This window comes from Terrapene carolina, unplaced genomic scaffold (genome assembly GCF_002925995.2).
Source record: "Terrapene carolina triunguis isolate 2854851 unplaced genomic scaffold, T_m_triunguis-2.0 Scaffold69, whole genome shotgun sequence".
Lineage (NCBI taxonomy): Eukaryota > Metazoa > Chordata > Testudines > Emydidae > Terrapene > Terrapene triunguis.
Genome location: NW_020664420.1, coordinates 17,142,326 through 17,161,691, shown reverse-complemented (window position 1 = coordinate 17,161,691; position 19,366 = coordinate 17,142,326). Strand labels below are relative to the sequence as shown.

Genomic DNA, 19,366 nt, shown 5'->3' with positions numbered 1-19,366 from the left:
TCTTTATAAACAGCTCATAACATATTTGAAGACTGTTATCAGGCCTCTTTCAGTCTTCTTTTCTCTAAAGTAAACATGTCCATTTTTTAAAACCATTTCTCATAGGTCAAGTTTTCTAAAACTTTGATCATTTTGGTTGCACTCCTGTGGACTCTCTCTATTTTGCCCACACCTTTTTTAAAGTGTGGTGCCTAAAACTAGGTACAATACTCCAGCTGATTCCCTATCAGTGCCAAGTAGAACAGGACAATTACCTCCCATGTCTTACATATGACACTTCAGTTAATACTCCCAGAATTATATTAACCTTTTCGACAACTGCATCATATTGTTGGCTCATATTCAATGTATGAGCCAGTACTACCACCTAGTCAGCTTTTCCAAATGATATTCAGTGCTTGCATCGCCTTCTAGCTTGGTGTCCTCTGCAAATTTTATAAACATACTATCCACTCCATTATCCAAGTCATTAATGAAAGAATAATTTCCTTAGCTGTATCCTCCCCAAAATTACAGCATATATTTCTTGAATGTTGCGTGGATTTTTTGACCATTTAAAAGTAAGTTGTTAATTTATAAATTAATTTTAAATCAGATCCCTAAAAAATTTAGCAATTGGCGTAAAATTCCTGCCCTCCTCCAACATGATCTTAACTCAGGCATTATCTAGCCACACAAAAATTGGCAGAGTTGAATCTTGAGTAAACCTAGTACAATGGGTAGATTTTTACCTAAATATTTAGCATGAAAGGTAATTCTTCCCATTATTGTTCATACCTAAAATTCTTCTTCAGCAGAAGCTGAAGAACAATATGGTCCTTCTGAGAAACTCATGAAGAACTGTCCTCTCTTTCAAAATGGCTGCCAGCTTCCATTGTTCTCAATGGAACATGGGCCACAGGCTGCCCTTTCCAAAAATGGCCACCACGTCCATTAATTTACTCCTCATAGTGATCTTTTTTTGCTTCTAGGCTGCGTGGGGGGGGGGGGGGGGGGGGATTGGTGGATACACACCCATTGAAAGTGGCCATCTTTGCTAAGGGCACCCTGTGGCCTCACTCCCACATAGAACAATGAGAGATTTGAAGTGAGGACAGCTTTTAGACTCAGTCCCAATAAGAACAATTGGGTAAAGGTGACTATTTTGAAGAAGGGCAATTTCTTGGTGAGTCTTGAAGGAGATTTTGCACACTCCCTCCTGCTTGTGGAGAAACTTTCAATTTGCAAAAATGGCTATTAATCTTAAATGTATCATTTCAACATTTAACCACTGTGCCAAATCTACTCTACAGAGATGGCAGGAGGGGGAATTTGGATCAGAGTGTGCAAGGAATACAGAGGACTGGAGGGAGAGGCAAATTGTATTGTGTGTGCAGGAAAATGTACGGGGAAGCCAGTGAGAGGGAAAAACTGGGTTGTGCATACCTTATGCTGCTCTGGCAAGACAAAGCAGCTGTAAATTCAGTGTAACTGACCAGTATGCTCTTACTGCTTTGTACAGGTCCAGAATGGTATAAAACAGCCAGAGCACACAGGTGAATTTGGCCCTAAATGTTAAAATAAAATTGAAAAAACAAAAAAACGGTGGATGCTACATGGCTTCAGATCATTAGAAATACTATATAGTAACTTTCTCTTTGGGTTTCTTGTTTACTGTTCATGTTTGAAAATTATAGTTAAAAAAAACACAAGGAAATTCCAAATCAAAATACATATGAAAATGGAGTTAAGATTGAGAGTACATATCAGTGATTTACACACACAAAAGGTACAAGGATAGGGTAATTATTGCCAAAACAAGCACTTATAAACACAGTAAGTTCAGTGTTAATATTAAACTTACAACATATCCAAACATGTTAAGATGTGGAAATGCACAGTTAAGGCACCCAAACAACCTTAACTATGCCTTGTAGTAACACTTTCAAGAAAACAGTCTGAAACAATCTAAAGTGTCTTTTAAAAAGATCAGTTCAATTTGAACTGGGACCAAAGAGTTAATATGCCTCAACCAGAATTGTGAGGTTATTGCATTGGAAATTTTTTTAAATTCAGCACTTCATAGATTCTACAGAAATATTTGAAAAGCTGTGGGATTTCATAAAAGAACAAATTTTCTCCAGTTTATTACATAGCTTCAAGTAAAACAGATTTAAAATCAAATTGATCCAGTATTGTGTATGTAATTTTTCCCCATGTTCATCTTCCCTTGAATTTTCCCATGAGAGCTTTCAATTCCACTCACTTATTTTCCAAATCTCCTCAAAAGAGGATGCTTTTATTTCAAAATGATATTTTGTGCTGGAATCAAGAGGTTTATACAGGGACAGATTTTTTGTGAGGGGGAGTGGGCGGGATGGGAGAAGAGGCAGTTGGTCATTGAATGAGTGTGAAAAGGTTGTGTTTTTATTGTTGTGAATCAATACATGGTTGTGCAGTTAGTTCTGCTTCAGCAACCAAGAGGAACAAAAACCAGACAATGCATCAGGTCAGATTTTAAAATTTGTTGTAGAAGGAAATCTGCAAATCAGTTTCAGCTGATAGCATTCTGTCAAAGTGCTCCATGCTGGGCTGTAATACTGGGCTACCAAGACAAGAAAGACAGACAAACCTATAATAACTAGCTACATCACATAAGGAATTCTACATAGTGTGCATCACATTAACTTTATTTTTATTTATTTGGCTTTTGCATTGCTCTCTGAAACAACCTTGGGTTCTGCTCAGATAATGTAGGGCCAGATTCTCCCTTGCACTGAGCAGTTTATAGTTCCTCATTCTTTGGGCCAATCTTTGGGCTCTAGTGTGAGTTAGAGCATCGATGGGGTTGCTACCTTACACTAGATGGGTAGGATCCCTAATGAGCCACATGGCACCTGAGACTCAGCAGAACACAGCTATGCTCCACACCTGACCCAACCATCTATCCACTCAACATCCCTCGTATGCTGAGTTGGGAAGAGTGGTGCGTGCAAGAGAACTAAGCTGGCTTTATGCCATCTGAATGCTCCTCCCTGTTGGCTCCTGATTTTGACTGGCCAGACACAGTCAGATTGCAACTTCTTGGCACTATTTGAGTGGTACCAAGTAGCTGGGTCAGAGGAGATAAGATTGTGGAGGTGATCATGGAATGGGGTAAGTATTGTGAAGTTGCATTTGAAACAAAGCAGGGAAACTTCAATACTGAAAGCTGACCAGTTAAAGTGCACATTGAATGAGGCAGACCACACTGAGCTGAATAGAGCTTTCTTCTAATGGCTAGCAAGTAATTCCACAAGATGGAATTTCTTTACCATTTCCCTCTTTATTACAAAATAATAAATTAAAAAGAACTAAGAAATGCCATACAACACCCTATGTCAAAAGAATGCTAAGGTTACAAAATGAAGTTCTCAGAAGTCTGGAAAGGCCACGGTTAAAGCTGCCCACATTACTTTAACTCTGTCTCCTTGAAAATATGCATTACAATACAATCTTAATGGTACGTGGCCACGTGCTATTTTTCCCAGAGAACACCTGCCTCACTCGGTGCCGCGGGTGGATGGCTCTCAGTGAATGCGCTAATGAACCACGTATTGGACAGTGAGGACAGAAATTCAGAAAATAAACATTGAAGAGCTGTCTCATTCAATGCGCTCCATCCAGCTTGCACAGTGAAGGAGGCAGAGGTCCGACAGAAAAAATAATGTGTTATGATGGAATTAAAGACTGTATTGTAATACTTGTGCACAAAACAGCAGAGTTAAGGTTCCCATAGCAACCTTGACTTTAACATTCTAGACTTCTGAGGACTTCATTTTTCAACTTTATTCTTTAGAATGGAATCTACTCCAGGCCCTCTCCTGTATCGTGTTGGATGTGATCAATCTCCAGGGAAGTCCAGGAGAATTGAGAATGATTTGCACTTTGCAGGATTGGGTCCTCAGTCCAGGAGGTGAAAATTCAGAGCTTGTACCATTCTGCCATGTGAAAAGCATTGATTTGCAGTTTTAACTACTGGATGAACAATAAAATTGGGGGGATTTTATTGCTCATTTTTCAAGCTACTGTACCATACACTAAAGATTAGAAATGTCATGGTTTTGAATAAAGTCTTTCAGCGAATGTCCCAGTTCAGATCAATGTTTGCTTCCTGCTCAGATTAGACACCACTTCTCAGAAAGGGCAGTGTTTGTGCTGAAATTCACCAATGATCCACAGAATCAACAATAATATGAATTAGTTATGAATTAAATATGCCACAGCTACATCTGAGTTTCTGGTGAATGGCTGACTTGCTATGTGACAGAAATCTGTTGTGAAGCAAGTTATATTGTCCAGTTGCACTAGTAGTACTGGAACAATTGCCTAAGACTAAATTGCAAAGGCACTAGTTCTAGTGAGAACTGCTTGCTGGTGATAGTCTAGCATTTCAGGACCAGCAATAGTGATTGTAGAGGAAACAGCAGGAAAATATTAATCTTCTGCTGAATGGCCACATGAGGTCACTGTCCAGAGACAAACTCCCCAATCTTCTTCACCTATGTGAAGGAGTCAGAATAAAGCTTTCACCCAGGACAATGCACCCAGAAAAAAAGCAAAAATAATAATACTAATCTTAGTTCAGCTCCTAGGGGACCACAAAAACCCCTCACAACTAGAAGTAATTTGCATATTTTTTCTTTCCTTCTCACCAGAATAACCTGGGGTAAAATCCTCGTGTCAATCTGTCCTGCAGTGGCTCAAGAGCATGCGTACCAACCTCAGAGCAGACTGTTAAGGTATAATTAGTTGTGAGTTCTCTACTTAAATTTCACCAACCAATTATCAAGTGTAAACTCCTCAGGCAGTATAACATCCTTAATATGGAGTCACAGACAGTCTCCTTGGGTACTCGGGTCTGTTTTGCCACGCAGGTGAGCTTGCCTTTGTGATAGATAGTCCCTTATACCATGAATCACAGCCATAGGTGCTGGAACTAGGGGTGCTGGGGGGTGCTGCCACAGCCCCTGACTTGAAGTGGTTTCCATCATACACAGGGTTTACAGTTTGGTTCAATGGCTCTCAACATCCCCCTACTATACAAATTGCTCCAGCTCCCCTGGTCACGGCAATATTCTAGTTACTCCAGTTCCCAACAGACCAGTCACTTTCCACAAGTCAATTGCACTTTACATCTCACACCAAAGACAACACTTGTAGCCAATCCTGTTATAAACTAATTAAAGATTTATTCTATAGGAAAAAGGAAAAGAGAGTTATTTACAAAGTTAGAGCAGGCAAACACATCTACACACAAATTAGTTCCAAACTTAAGTTTCAAAAGGTAATAGAAGCTTCTATAATAAGCAAGCTCTATATGTCATTTGGGGCTAACACAGGCCAAGCACTGGGGATCTTTTGCTTATGCCCAGTAATCCTAGCCCCCCAGAGTCCAAGCAGCAGAAAGGCACAGTTCCTTCTTGCTAGGAGTTTTTATTCCCTTCCCCCCTGTTCTGATTTGAGCTGTAAACTCAGCCAGTGGGAGGAATTCATTTGTGAGACTCATCTTCCTGGGGGGTGGGGGAGAGTAAACAACAAAATCTTTTATCCTCTTTAATATTCCACTCTAGTCCATCTGGTGTCAATGGGCCTTCCTTGTCAGTCACCACATAACATCTTCTATTGGAGACCAGCATGTGACACTAGTTAATGTCTCTCTCCTGGCAGATGAGGTACAGTTACAAAGGTTTACAGTGCAAATGCTCAAATATTGCCTTACACTACGGAATAGATTCATAGATTCATAGATTCATAGATTCTAGGACTGGAACGGACCTCGAGAGGTCATCGAGTCCAGTCCCCTGCCTGCATGGCAGGACCAAATACTGTCTAGACCATTCCTGATAGACATTTATCTATGCCCAGTAATCCTAGAAATTAATTAATCACCTATTAATACAAATATTATAGGTGAGCTACAGCTCACAAGCATTCAATAATGTCTTAACACTTAACATTCTTATAATTCTAATACCTGCTTTAACAATACTAACACAGGTGAGCCAGATTGATTCCAGCTATGTACTTGTCAGCATTCAACTGGGGCGTGGGGACATTGGCCTGAGCTGGAACCTGGTCAGCCAGCAACACACCTGATGCTATTGAAGTCAATAGCAAAACTCTTATTGACTTCCCTGCCCCAGGACTTCATCCCAAGGATTGAATGGACTGGACAACTCACCTACCCCTACCTGTAGTGCCTTCTGATCAGGTTTGAGGCATAAGAGGTCAGTGTGGGGAAGCTTATACAGCTGCTACCTCTGGATAAATAGTGGACTTCAGTCCCCAGGGCTGTAACTCCAAACATTTTGATTAACAACAAGGGCTAAAATCACTTACTTTGTGTGTGTGTGTGGTGGTGGGGGGAGCGGGGGGAGGGAAAGAAATACACTCACAGTGAATGCATGTGTGAGAGTCTGTGTGTGAGAGAGAAAGAGGGAAACACTGAGAATACACCTTCAAGCAATGCTTTATTTGTAATGAAAGAGGTACCGGGGCTCAAGCAATTTTTTTACTTTCATACCTGAGGCGGCAAGCCCAGAGGTGTCAGGGCTATGAACTGCTAAACCTGCCCTGACACAAATTAAGCACTTCCTCTAATCTTAAAAACATATTGGGATTACAGAGATCAAACTGCTTCAGCCAGTGGGACTCTGTACAAAGGGCACAGCTTGAGGTCGGAAATGCTAACTAAAATGTACAGTGTCAATCTAAGCGTTAAGAAGGGTAAGGACCGAACCCAACACCCTCTGTTCTGACATGGCATAAAAGCTGTCAAAGGTAAAGCATCCAAGTGTGAAATCTGCAATGAACACAGGAAACAGAATGCAAAAGAACCATTGAGAATCACATGAGATTCTTGATTGCTGTTGGTGGTTAATGCAGCTCTATCTGAATTAACAAAGGCTATCTCCTATAACTGGACCATCACTCAGATTTTCATAGACTTGTAACACTATTCCAGGTACAAGTTTTAAGATATTCCAACAGAAAGTAGCAGTTTTACTATTCCTCTCACTTTTTCACTTGTACCTGATTGTAACAAAACAAAGATAAACTGAACTAGTACAATTATCTTAATCATCTTGCATAAAAAAAGAGTACCGTATTATATGTGAATGTATCTAATTGGAATAAAATGTGTAATAATACCTTGGATAATCTGAGAAATAGTGTGTGCCAATCTATCTCATACAGACACACTAGTGTCCATTGTTACAAGATACTATAAATCTACATCTAAGGCTTTATTAAAAGAAATGTACTATATAATATTTCATTACTAAGGAACAGCATGTGACCACGTAATAAGACTAACCATGAATAATATGAATGGAAAAGAGGGCAGAATTCAGTTGCACCTATAATCTTAACTAATTTTCTGACTTTTGAGTGCTTCCCTTTGCAGCCTTACTGTTCTTTGAATGCAGTGAGTGATGCTAACTGAAGTCCAAAAGGTGTATATGTTCTACAAGTTAACATACAGCCATTGGGTTGCACTGACTGAACTTTAAACCAGCAAGCCCTTTGAGGCCATAAATTTAACGAAGAGAAAATTTAATGAAGGGATTGGTTGAAAGCACATTAAATGACAGTCTCTATCTACTTATGAGCACTGCATTCTTCTTATTCCAAGCATATGCCTCTAGACGAGTTATAGTTTCCTTGTTTTCATCACCTGTCTTCTACAGGACACTTTTGCTGCTGCCAGAGAGTGTGCTGGATTCACACCACAATCCATGTCTGGCCCATGTCAGCGACTTAGGCTCCTGGGCCTGCGAGGCTATAAAACTGAAGTGTAGACGTTCAGGTTCGGGTTGGAGCCCGGTCTCTGACACCAGGCAAGGGGGGAGGGTCCCAGACCCAAGGCTCCAGCTCAAGTCCAAACATCTACACCACAGTTTTACAGTCCCACAGCCCGAATCCTGTGAGCCCAAGTCAGTTGACATGGGCCAGCCGTGGGTGTTTAATTGCCGTGTAGACATACCCTTAGATTTTCCTCTGTCTTTCCTCCTCCTTTGCCCCAAATGTCTTTTCTTAGGACATGGTGTTTGTCTTTCAAACGGCACTTTTTTCAAAGTGGATTCAGTGTTCATAAAAGGTGTCAGTCTGACATCTCTGGAAACTGAAATCCTCTAGTTATGTACTGGACCAGAAAGAGTGCCAGTTGGGATGCTGGATGGGCTTTCTAGTGAGGTCACCTGCCCACTAGGAGCTAGATGGAAACCATTAGCTGGGGGCTGCTGTGATTAGACTACAGCAAGATCTAGAAACAGTCCATTATTATGGCGGTACTTGAAATTTGACAAACTAAGTCTACTTGGATGAAATTTTAGAAAGCAGTAGAATAAAAATTGCTGCAGTATCATTTTCCTGCTTCTATCAGGTACAAACTTCAAGAGTCTCAGCGTGAGAAGAGGTAGATGAAATTGAAAATCAAACATTGAAACAGAGTAAAAGTACAAATGTTTCAAATGCGATGGGTAACTATGGAAACAAACATTCAAACAGAATACGCCTCTAAGGGAGAGGGACAATAAAGAAAACAAGCCAGCTCTATTTGAATTTAAAAACAAAACACATATTGTCCTCCCTATCACACACCTTGTCATTGGCTACATAGCGCTATATTCATGGTTAGTGCACATGCAATTGAGCTAATCAGGCATCTACTTGAAAAATAAAGAGGGTTTATTGCAATCAAGCTTTTATTTTAGATACTTCATCGTTAGCATGAAGTCAGGATTCAGATCTGCAGCCCTGTCTCATGTCTGTAGTTTGATTAACTTAATGAAATCAAAAAATGAACAGTTGGAAAGATATAAACTAGGACAGTGGTTCTCAACCTTTTTTGGGCTCAGGACCCATTTGTAAATGTTTATGGCTTGTTGTGATCCAGTAAATAGCCTGGAGGTAGAGACCCTCGGGTGATTTTGGTCAGGTCCTGTTCCCCAAAAGGGGTTGGGTTCTGCCCAGCACTCACCCTATAGTGGTGGCTCCTGTGCTGTGGGTCTGGCTGGGCGTGGCTCTCTGCTCCAGGCATTGCATCCTCTGCAGTGCCGCTCAGGTTTGGGCCTGTGCCCCTGACTAGACCAAATTTGTGTGACCTGGCTCATGGGGTTGCAGTGCCACTCACTCAAATTTGGCATACCCGGACTCCCGTCATCATGAGGCTGGGCCAAACCTGAGTGGCACTGGGACCCCAGAGGTTGCAGTGCCTGGAGCAGGGAGATGAGCCCTGCCAGCCCCGTGGGACAGGAGCCACAGGAGTTGCCACACGACCCTTTGAAACATTCTGGCAACCCAATTTTGGATCATGCGACCCATGGGTTCAGAAATCCTGAACTAGAATTCAATTCAGAACAGTGTGCTAGAGAAACCCACTTCTTGCTTAAGATACTGGAGAGAAGTCCAGTGACTGATAGCATTGAAAGCCGTACTGAGTAAAAGAAATGGAGCTATGGTCAGAGGCACAAAGCAGGCCATTAACCAGGGCAGTCTTGGTATTACAAAAGAATTATTATTGTTTGTATTACACAGCATTTTGTATGTCAAGAATGAGGCCCCATTGTGCTGGGTACTGTATAAACACTTAGTAAGAGACAGTCTCTGACGCTAGGAACTCTAAATAAATAAGACACGCAAAGGGTAGAGGCCAAATGGATTGGCTTTACATAAAATTGTACTGTACCGGATGTGAATTCTTGACAGACCTCTTTTATTAATTTTTTGAAGAATGTTAGTCATTGTTAAGATGTGATTCATCTGAGTCCTTTTGTATAGTGAAGGCTATTAGTTATGGCCAGCGGCTATAGTGCGCACAGTGCAACAAGCTGCAAAGATATTCCATACAGTGCCAAGACTGTGCTATAGTACAGGGCATTCTGGGTAGGGATGAAGACAGCCAAACAGGGTACGTAGGAGAAATGGATTGTGGCCTGAATTTTAATAAAAAAGTTGACCAGACTTACCAAGTCTTGTGCTTTTCTTCATGTGAAAAATCAATTCCTTGTCTGTCGACAGTCTAACATGATGGCGTGTATAGATCCCAGCTGTGCCAGACACACAGGCTATGTCTAGACTGCAATAAAACACCCTCAAGTGGCCCACGTCAGCTGCCTTGGTTGGGCTTGTGGGGCTTGGACTGCAGGGCTATAAAATTGCAGTGTAGACATTCAGGCTCGGGCTGGAGCCCAGGGTGTGGGACCTTCTCCTCTCACAGACTCCCAGAGCCCAGGCTCCAACCTGAGCCCGAACCTCTGCACTGCAGTTTTATAGCCCCACAGCCCAGGCCCCATGTGCCTGAGGCAGGTGACATAGGCCAGCCATGGGTGTAGACATATCCTCAAGGGTTAACAGGGAAACTAGCTGCCTCCTCAGTTGGAGCTGATTGGTGGCCCTGCAGCTGGAGGGAGATGAAAAGGCTGCAGGTGGGAAGGAAAGGGTAGCTGCAACGAGGCTGAAGAGTCACTGAGAGCAGGGGCCTTCAGCAATACTGTGGTGAGAAGCCACCCTGGTAGCCAGATCTCCAGAGGAAGAGGATCGCAGAGTGTGAGTCTGGGAAACAGCCTATTAGAGAGGCAGTGAGGAATTGGGAGAAACTGTTTTCAGCTGCTCTGGCCAGGATTCTGGGATTGGAACCTGGAGGAGTGGTGGGGGCTGGGTTGGAAGCTGCTGGAATGGTGGGGGCTGGGTTCCCCGTCAACCCTAGCAGAGGGGTTATTATCTCCTGCAGAACAAAAGGGGCCTCAATTCCAAGAGATCTGAGTCTGTGGACCCTTTGCTAGGGTTACCGGCCTGCTGACTCACTAGACTCTTCCCTCCCCATCCCCCTCCCCCCCCAAGAAGGGAGAGACGATTGGTTTTAGGCTGGAGTCATAACAAGGAACTACCAGATGGGGTTAAATGGTGATTGGCTGAACAAAACATAACACCTGCTCAGTTGTGTGTGGCGGGGAGGGGGGGATGCCAGTGGAGGTGAAAGCACCTCTGGACAAACACCAGTAATGGTGTGGGCAGGAAATGGGGTTGTCCTTCTGAGTTGTCACTGAACTAGTGCCCCCAGCATGATGCTGTCTTTGGATGAGTTGTAAAATGAAGGTCCTGACCACTTGTCTTCAACACTCCAGTGGTACATTTCATAAGAGTAGCATCGTCAGCCTGGTGTCCTGACCAAACAGCAAGTCATATCATTATGTTCTGCCCTCCTAAATTCCCTCTTGCTGTTTCAGTGTTACGTGTACTCACCACTTGGGTGATTAAATGTCAGGCACCATTCTGGATCTCTCTCTCCACACTGACTCTCAGGATGCTGGCTATTACTACTTCCATGTGCTCCAGAAAGATTGACTTTTTTTTCTTGAATGTGACACTGCCGCAGTCACTAACCTCTTTGTCACCTTATGGCTCAATTGGAGTGTCCTTTGAAACTGACCAAAAAGATGCAGAAGTTGCCAAACATGGTTTCACAGCTGCCCTTCATATAGGAGCAAGAGAATTGGCTACACCCATCTTTTGGGATACCTCTCTAGGTCCACAGATCCAGACTATATCTAAAACTCGCTGATTCTTTCTGGATAACATCTCTAAGGGTACGTCTATAGTGTAGTGTAGACGCGATAAATCGATCCCCGATCGCTCTCCCGTCGACTGCTGAACTCCAGCAGTGCGAGAGGTGGAAGCAAAGTCGATGGGGAAGCCGCGGCCACCGATCCCGTGCTGCGAGGACATGAAGTAAGTAATTTTAATTCCATCTAAGATAAGTCGACTTCAGCTACGCTATTCTCGTAGCTGAAGTTGCTTATCTATAGATGACCTCCTGAGGTCCCTTCCAACCCTGATATTCTATGATTCTATCTTAGATCGATTCCCCACCCCCACCCCCGCAGTGTAGTCCAGGGGTAAGTTATGGCCTTTCCTATCCAAATTCAATCTTGCCCCACTAATATGAATTCAGAATGCTGCTGCAAAGATCACATCCCTTGCCTGTCACTTTGACTACACCACTCTTTGAATCCCTCCATTGGCTTCCACTTCTCTATCGCGTCAAACATAAGCACTTGTATTTACTTTCAAGGCCCTCCACAGTCAATCCTCACCCTCCCTATCAAATTTCACTCACAGTCGATGCTCACCTCTGATTGGTCCACGACACCAGCGTCCACTCCCCACTTGCTACATTTTCAAAAAAGCTCCTTTGTGCTTCTCCCATACTGCCCCTCATGCTTGGGAGGAATTCCCTGTAAACATGCACAAAGCTACCTTATTATCCACCTGCAGATTCCTCCTCAGAACTCCCCTTTTCCATGATGCCTACAAAAAAGTGATGATGGTTAGGCTGTTGGTGTGCAGAGACAGCTAACTATCATGAGCTTGTCTCACTAATGTCTTGTACTCTCCTGTCTGCCTGAATCAGTCTCATGTTCTATATTTAGATTGTAAGCTTCTTGGGAAAGGGACCATCTTTTTGTTCTGTTTGTACAGCGCCTAGCACAATGGGGCCCTGATCCATGACTAAAGCTCATAGATACTAATAACTGTTACTAATAACGGGACAAAGTGTTTCACTTAAGTGTCAAGTCTGTTATTGCCCACTGATGGAATTTCAGTATCTTATTTAATTAACTTATATTTCAAATTCTTTTCATTGAGTGTTTTTGTTTGTTTGTTAAAATTGAATTCTTTGCCTGAAAAAAGTGATACTTTATAGATCCACAGACACAGAATTGTACTTCACTGCAAAATCATTTCTGATGTCCAGAAATTTTTCTGGAGAAAATTATGCACTGTTTAATAAGCACTCAGGTATTGGGTTTCTTAGGAGAGAATGCACAGCACTCTTACTAATTTCACAAGCACTCAGCTCACTCTGACCCTGCTCAAGCATCCAGTTCATGCTAGACATTCTGAGAGGCTTAACACAGCATTAGAATAGAAACCACCATTCTTAAACATTTTTTTTAAATCACTTTTACTGAGGTTTACAAGATCCTCAGTGTAGTTCTCTCTGCTTTAGGGGATTCATGCCACCATGGTTTTGAGGAAGAAAGCAGCCATAGCTTACACATAGATGTGATCTCTTCAAGGGAAAGCAATAGCTCCTGTAGGAGAGCTACAGACTCTGAAAAACATTCTTCAATAACTGGGGGTGGGGGGGAGGAGAAGAGGGGGAGTTCATATTCTGTGTAACATGACCCCTGTGCCCAAGTCCCCCAAAAGGGTTGTTCCTTCAAACCAGTACAAAGTTCCTCTGCATCATATTGGCTTCTGGCATAGTATCAGCAAGAAACTGAACATAATGTATGAACATAGCATTAGTCCACAGCCTGGTTAGTGACAACAAAGGAGCTATTTTAAAAAATGTTCCCAAGGTTGGTACAGAAAGAAGACAAACAAGAATAGCTGTCATACAGATACAGTGAGAAGAATAATTCTGCAGCGGCTTCAATGGGATCTGCCCCAAGATCTGCCCCAAATCTCTACATTTTGATTTCTGATTGTCCATTTTTCATGGATTCCTATATGTAGCTTGCCTAAGTCTTTTGTGCTGAAGCACTATCTGAAAAAATGTTTTCTCTACCCCCTCCACTCCACCTCCCCGCACCTAGTGTTTGGCTTGGAAAGGAGTTAGTGCTTCTCCAAATTCTCTCCATTTTGCATGTGTTCTTTGGCTTAAACATGGGAAGAAGAACACCTAGTATGTTTATAGAATTCCAAGGCCAAAAGGGACCATTGTCAGACTAGATGATGACCACCTGAATAGCACAGGCTATAGAACTTCCTCAAAATAATTCCAACAGCACATCTTTTAGAAAACTATCCAATCTTGATTTAAAGTTGTCAGAGATGGAGAATCCACCACAGCCCTTGGTAAAATTGTTAATTACCCTCACTGTCATATTCCGAATTTGGTTCCGGTTGGCATTTGTCTAATTCCAACTTCCAGCCATTGGACTGTGTTATACCTTTCTCTGCTAAATTTAAGAGCCCATTTTAAATACTTAGACTGCAATCAAGCCACTCCTTAGTCTTCTTTGCTAAATTAAATAGATAGACTCAAAGAGCTCAATTGCTTTTTTCTAATCCTTTAATCATTCTCACATGGCTCCTCTCAAAACCCTCTCCAGTTTATCGACATCCTTCTTGAATTGTTGGCACCAGAACAGGACATGATATTCCAGCAGAGGTCATACCAGTGCCAAATACAGAGAAAAAATAACCTCTCTATTCCTACTTGAGATTCTCTTGTTCATGCATCCCAGGATTGCATTAGCTCTTCTGTCCACGGAGTCACATTGGGAACTCAAGGCAGCTGATTATCTACCACAAACCCCAAATCTCTTTCAGAGTCACTGCTTCCCAGGATAGAGTCCTCCATCCCATAAGTATGGCCTGCATTCTTTGTTCCTAGATGTATACATTTACATGTAGCCACACTAAAACATATATTATTTGCTTGCAGCCAGTTTACCAAACAATTCAGATTGCTCTGAATCAGTGACCTGTCCTCTTCATTACTGACCACTCCCCAATTTTTGTATCATCTGCAAACTTTATCAGTGATTATGTTTTCTTCCAAGTCACTGATAAAAATCTTAAATAGTGTAGGGCCAAGAACCAATCCCCATGGAACCCCATTGGAAACCAGTTTGACAATTCCTTGTTTACAGTTACATTTTGAGACCTATCAATTAACAAGTTTTTAATCCATTTAATTTATGCCCTGTTCATTTTTATATCGTTCTAGTTTTTTAATCAAAATGTCATGTGGTACCAAGTGAAATCCCTTACAGAAGTCTGAGTATCTTATGTCAACAATATTATCTTTATCAACCAAACTTGTAATCTCATCAAGAAACAAAAGTTAGTTTGACAGGATCTATTTTCCATAAACCCATGTTGACTTGCATTAATTACATTACCCTCTTTTAGTTCATTATTAATCGAGTCCCATATCAGCCACTCAATTATCTTGCCTACGACTGATGACAGGCCTAGAGTTACCTGGGTCATCCTATTTACCCTTTTAAAAAAATAGCATATCTTTAGTTTTCTTCCAGTCTTCTGGAACTTCCCCAGGGTTCCAAGACTTAGTGAAAAATCAACATTAATGGTCCAGCAAGCTCCTCAGCCAGCTCTTTTAAAACTCTTGGAAGCAAGTGATCTGGACCTGCTGATTTAAAAATGTTTACTTTAAGTAGCTTCCGTTTAATACCTTCCAGAGATTAGTGGAATGGAAAGAGTATTATCTGCCCCCACACACAAATACAGAACAGCTATATAACATTTCTGCCTTTTCTGCATTATTATTGATCATTCTACCACTTCCATCTAATACTAATACTATTGTCAGGAGTCTTTTCGTTTGCAATATACACCTCTACCCCGATATAACGTGGTCCTCAGGAGCCAAAAATCTCTACTGCGTTATAAGTGAAACCCTGTTATATCGGGATAGTGGCGGCAGGGCTCCAGTGGTGATTTAAAGAGCCCGGGGCCCCAAGCCCTTTAAATTGCCATCCGCGCCCTGCTGCTGGAGCCCCGGGGCAGCGGCGGTAGGGCTCTGACGGTGATTTTAAGGGCCCGGGGTTCCCCACAGCGGCCAGAGCTCCGAGCCCTTTAAATCGCCGGCGGAGCCCCGCTGCCGGAGCCCTGGGGTAGCGGCAGCAGGGTTCCAGCAGTGATTTAAAGAGCTCCAGGCTCCGGCTGCTGTGGGGAACCCAGGCCCTTTAAATCGCCAGCCGAGCCCTGCTGCCAGAGCCCTGGGGTAGTGGCAGCAGGGCTCCAGAGGTGATTTAAAGAGCCCCAAGCTCCGGCTGCTGTGGGGAGCCCAGGCCTTTTAAATCGCCGGCCGAGCCCCGCTGCTGGAGCCCTGCGGTTACTGCGCTATATGCGAACCCGTGTTATATCGGGTCGCGTTATATCAGGATAGAAGTGTATTTTTAAAAAACCCTCCATATTGTCCTTAAGTCTGCTGGTTATAGACTCCTCCTTGTGTCCTTATCAATTTTATACAATCCCTAACTTCTGACTTCTATTCATCACTATCAACTTCTCCTTTCTTCCATTTGTTGTATATTAATTTGTATACTGCCTTCACTTCCCCTCTAAACCAGGCTGTTTTTTTAATTAATATGGCCTTTTTCTTGATTTTTGGCTTTTGGGGCACCTAATAAGATGTTCTTAAATTATTCCAGTTATCATTCACCATTTTCTGAATAAATTCTTCCTCCCAGCTAACTTGGCTCATAATTGTTTTCAGCTTTGCGAAACTGGCCCTCTTATAGCACTAAGTACATATTACTGTTCTGGACTTCATTCTGTTTGCGCATTATAAATATAATCAAGTCATGATCACTTGTGCCTAAGCTACCATTAATTTTTAGTTCAGTGATCAGTTCTTCTTTATCAGTTAGGAGTCTATTAAAGAATTCCCTTGTGTTGGCTGTAACACTTCTAATGTTTAGACATTCCAATAATGTTTTAACACTGGCAGCATGAGACCTCCAGCATATGTCATTCAAATTGAAGTCCCCATGCCATGATCATGCGCTTTTCCCCCTACACATTCTAGATAGGTGCATGAGGAGGCAGTTATCCTTTTCCCTATTGTGATTTGGTGGTCTATAGCAGACACCAACTAACATCTACATCTTGTGCTTTCAGTGTTAGGACATTGATCCATAAGCATTCAAGATGACTTTCTTCTGAGTGATCAGTGATTCAGAAACAGGGAATGCCATTTTTGACAAAGTGCCTCTCCCTTCCCCTTTTGCCCACTCGATCCTTCCTAAATAGGTTTTTAACCATTGATTTTGGTCATTCCTATTGTGCAAATCATCCCACCAGGTTTCAGTAACACCAGCTAGACTGAAATTATACTCATAAATGAGCAATTCCATTTCCTCGTTTGCTACCCAGGCTCCTAGCATTGGTGTATAGGCAATTCAGTAATTTCTTTTCTTCTTGTCCTTTAGGTTCCTTGATTGATTTTTGTCTCAAATTTTCTTGTTTTGAATGCTCATATCTTCCCTCTTTTTTACTCTCCCCTCTTGCTATTAGGTTACCCCCATCCTGACTACTCTAGCCAGCCTGCCCTGTGGAACTTGGTCCAAGCTATACAGCCCCCCCCTCCATAGAAATTGGACCAAATGTTCCACAAAACCAAAACTCTCCTCCCTACACCACTTACCTAGCCAGCAGTTCACTTCCAGAATCATCGAATATCCTTTAGTCTTAGTTTCGCCCAGAATTCTGTTTTATAGGTGTGCAGAGACAGCTAACTATCGTGAGCTTGTCTCACTAATGTCTTGTACTCTCCTGTCTGCCACACACACACACACACACACTATATATATATATATATTTTACATGCAACTTCAAGAGATCTTAGATTCAGTCTCTTTTATTCTCTTTGTAAAGGTGTGGGCAGTTCCTGCACGCTCCCTTGTGGCCCTGTGTGGCACTGCAGGTGTGTTCCTCCTTAATTTCCCCAAATGGAGCAGCAATAGATTCATTTTAATAGCCCAGGGAAAGGAGAAGCCAAAACACATTAACCAAATGCCATGTCACCTTTTAATAAGGTTTCAGGACAGCAGTCCTTACAACAACCACTTCATCAGGATGCTGGTTCAGAGCTCCCAACCAGGGCCGGCTCTGGCTTTTTTGCAGCCACAGGCAAAAAAGCCTCCGGTCGCCCCCCCCCCCCCCCCGGGGGGGGGGGGGGGCGGCGGCCGCCCTGGGAGGGGGGGGGCGAGCCCCGACCGGGGCTCGGCTCTCCCCCCGGCGGCCAGAGCGCCGGGGGCAGGGCGGCGAGAGGGCGGCGAGCCCCAGCCGGGGCTCGCCGCTCTCACCCCGGTGGCCGGGGGGAGGGCGCCGGGGGGGAGGGCGGCCAGAGCGCTGGGGGGAGGGCGGCGAGCCCGGCCGTGGCCCCGCTCTCCCCAGCGGCCGGAGCGCCGCGCCGCCCCCCTCCAGGTGCCGCCCCAAGCACAAGCTTGGTGGGCTGGTGCCTGGAGCCGGCCCTGCTCCCAACTAACATTCCCAAACCTGAGTCAGATAAGGTTTATTTCCTGCTACCTGAAAGAAAAACCACCATACGCTACAGCCTTCTACACCAATCTCTCTTCTTAGCTTCCTGTTCCTGTATTTAAATAGCTCAGCTGTAGACTGGAGTCTACAGCCTGTCCTTTAAAGGGGTAGTACACTTTTCCCCTTACATTTTCATACTCGTATATTACTATATATTGACTCTTCCACTAGCTATAATGCATTTTAAAACCCCCAAAAGGCCATTTGTTCTGGTAGCTTCAGGGAGGCCAATTATTCTAACACTTGTATTTCTTATTTGATTCTCTAGAACCTCCACTTTATTGTTGACAGTGTTTTCCTTAAGAAAAGCTGTATGGTGATGTGCTTTATTGGCACTTTCTACTTCTGCTCTTTTGGTCTCAGCAGTATCAAGAATGCTGTCCAGGTCAATCACCCGTGAGACTGGGGTGAAATCCTCGCCCCATCAAAATTAGTATGAGTTTTGTTGTTTTCAGTAGAGCCAGGATTTCACCCTCAGGTTGTCAATATTGGCATCTAGAAGTTCAGTTGCAATATGGATACTATCAACATTTGGTACTGTCTTCAAAGATAATTCCTTTAGTAGACTCACTAATAAAACCTATTACTCCTGCTACATTGTCTACAGTGTTGCACCCGAGGCAAAGATGACAAGCATGCAATTCCCCCCCGCCCCCATCTTCCCATCTCTCTGGGTTTCTGTTAGCTTCTGTATTAATTTAGATACAATACATGCACCCAAAGAGCTAACGGTGTTAACGTGACCCTGTCACTGTCCAACATTAAACAGTGTTCAACAAGGTTTGGGGTTTGATACACAGAGACCATAACCTGCTTAGTATTATGGCAAACACTCCATCAAAAATCCTTTTTAACCTTTTATTAAAGATACAGAAAAGAGGAAAAACAGTTAAAGCATTTGAAATGTAAAGTATTAAGTACAGCTTTCCTTTTAACATCCTTGTTCCCTTTCTGTCTAGCTGGAGAGATACTTTTACAAGTGAAACCCCCTTTTGTTTAATAGTCTTTATGGTAACTGTTCTTTTTTGGGGGGGAAAGAGGAAGATGTTAGTTGAGAGAGAGGCTGGAGCTGTTGTTGTTGGCTTTGCTGTTTAGTCAATCCCATTCCCTAGAGGATAAAAGACAAATGCACACAAAAGGGAAAAGAAGAGAACAGCAAAGATAGAAAATGCAGCTTCTATCTCTGGTGTTGACTTTCGCTTGCAACCTCACTGCTGGAAAAAACACAGGCCTGGTACAGTTTTATCAGCCACTCCAC

The 19,366-nt window shown here is 42.9% G+C and overlaps 1 protein-coding gene across 6 annotated transcripts in view; it reads left to right on the top strand.

Moving 5' to 3' along the window:
* Positions 1–6,371, top strand: part of C1QTNF3 (C1q and TNF related 3) — a 29,697-nt gene extending 23,326 nt beyond the window's left edge. For 2 of the 6 annotated variants that reach the window (XM_024203067.3, XM_029910892.1), the window contains exon 7: positions 3,818–4,754. In XM_024203067.3, coding sequence (XP_024058835.2) covers positions 3,818–3,938 — 121 coding nt within the window. In that variant the 3' untranslated portion in view covers positions 3,939–4,754. Of the gene's footprint in view, positions 1–3,817; positions 4,786–6,018 lie in introns of those variants that run through there. The other 4 variants (XM_029910894.1, XM_029910893.1, XM_029910896.1 and 1 more) reach the window with 4 other exon arrangements.
* The last annotated feature ends 12,995 nt before the right edge of the window (positions 6,372–19,366 follow it).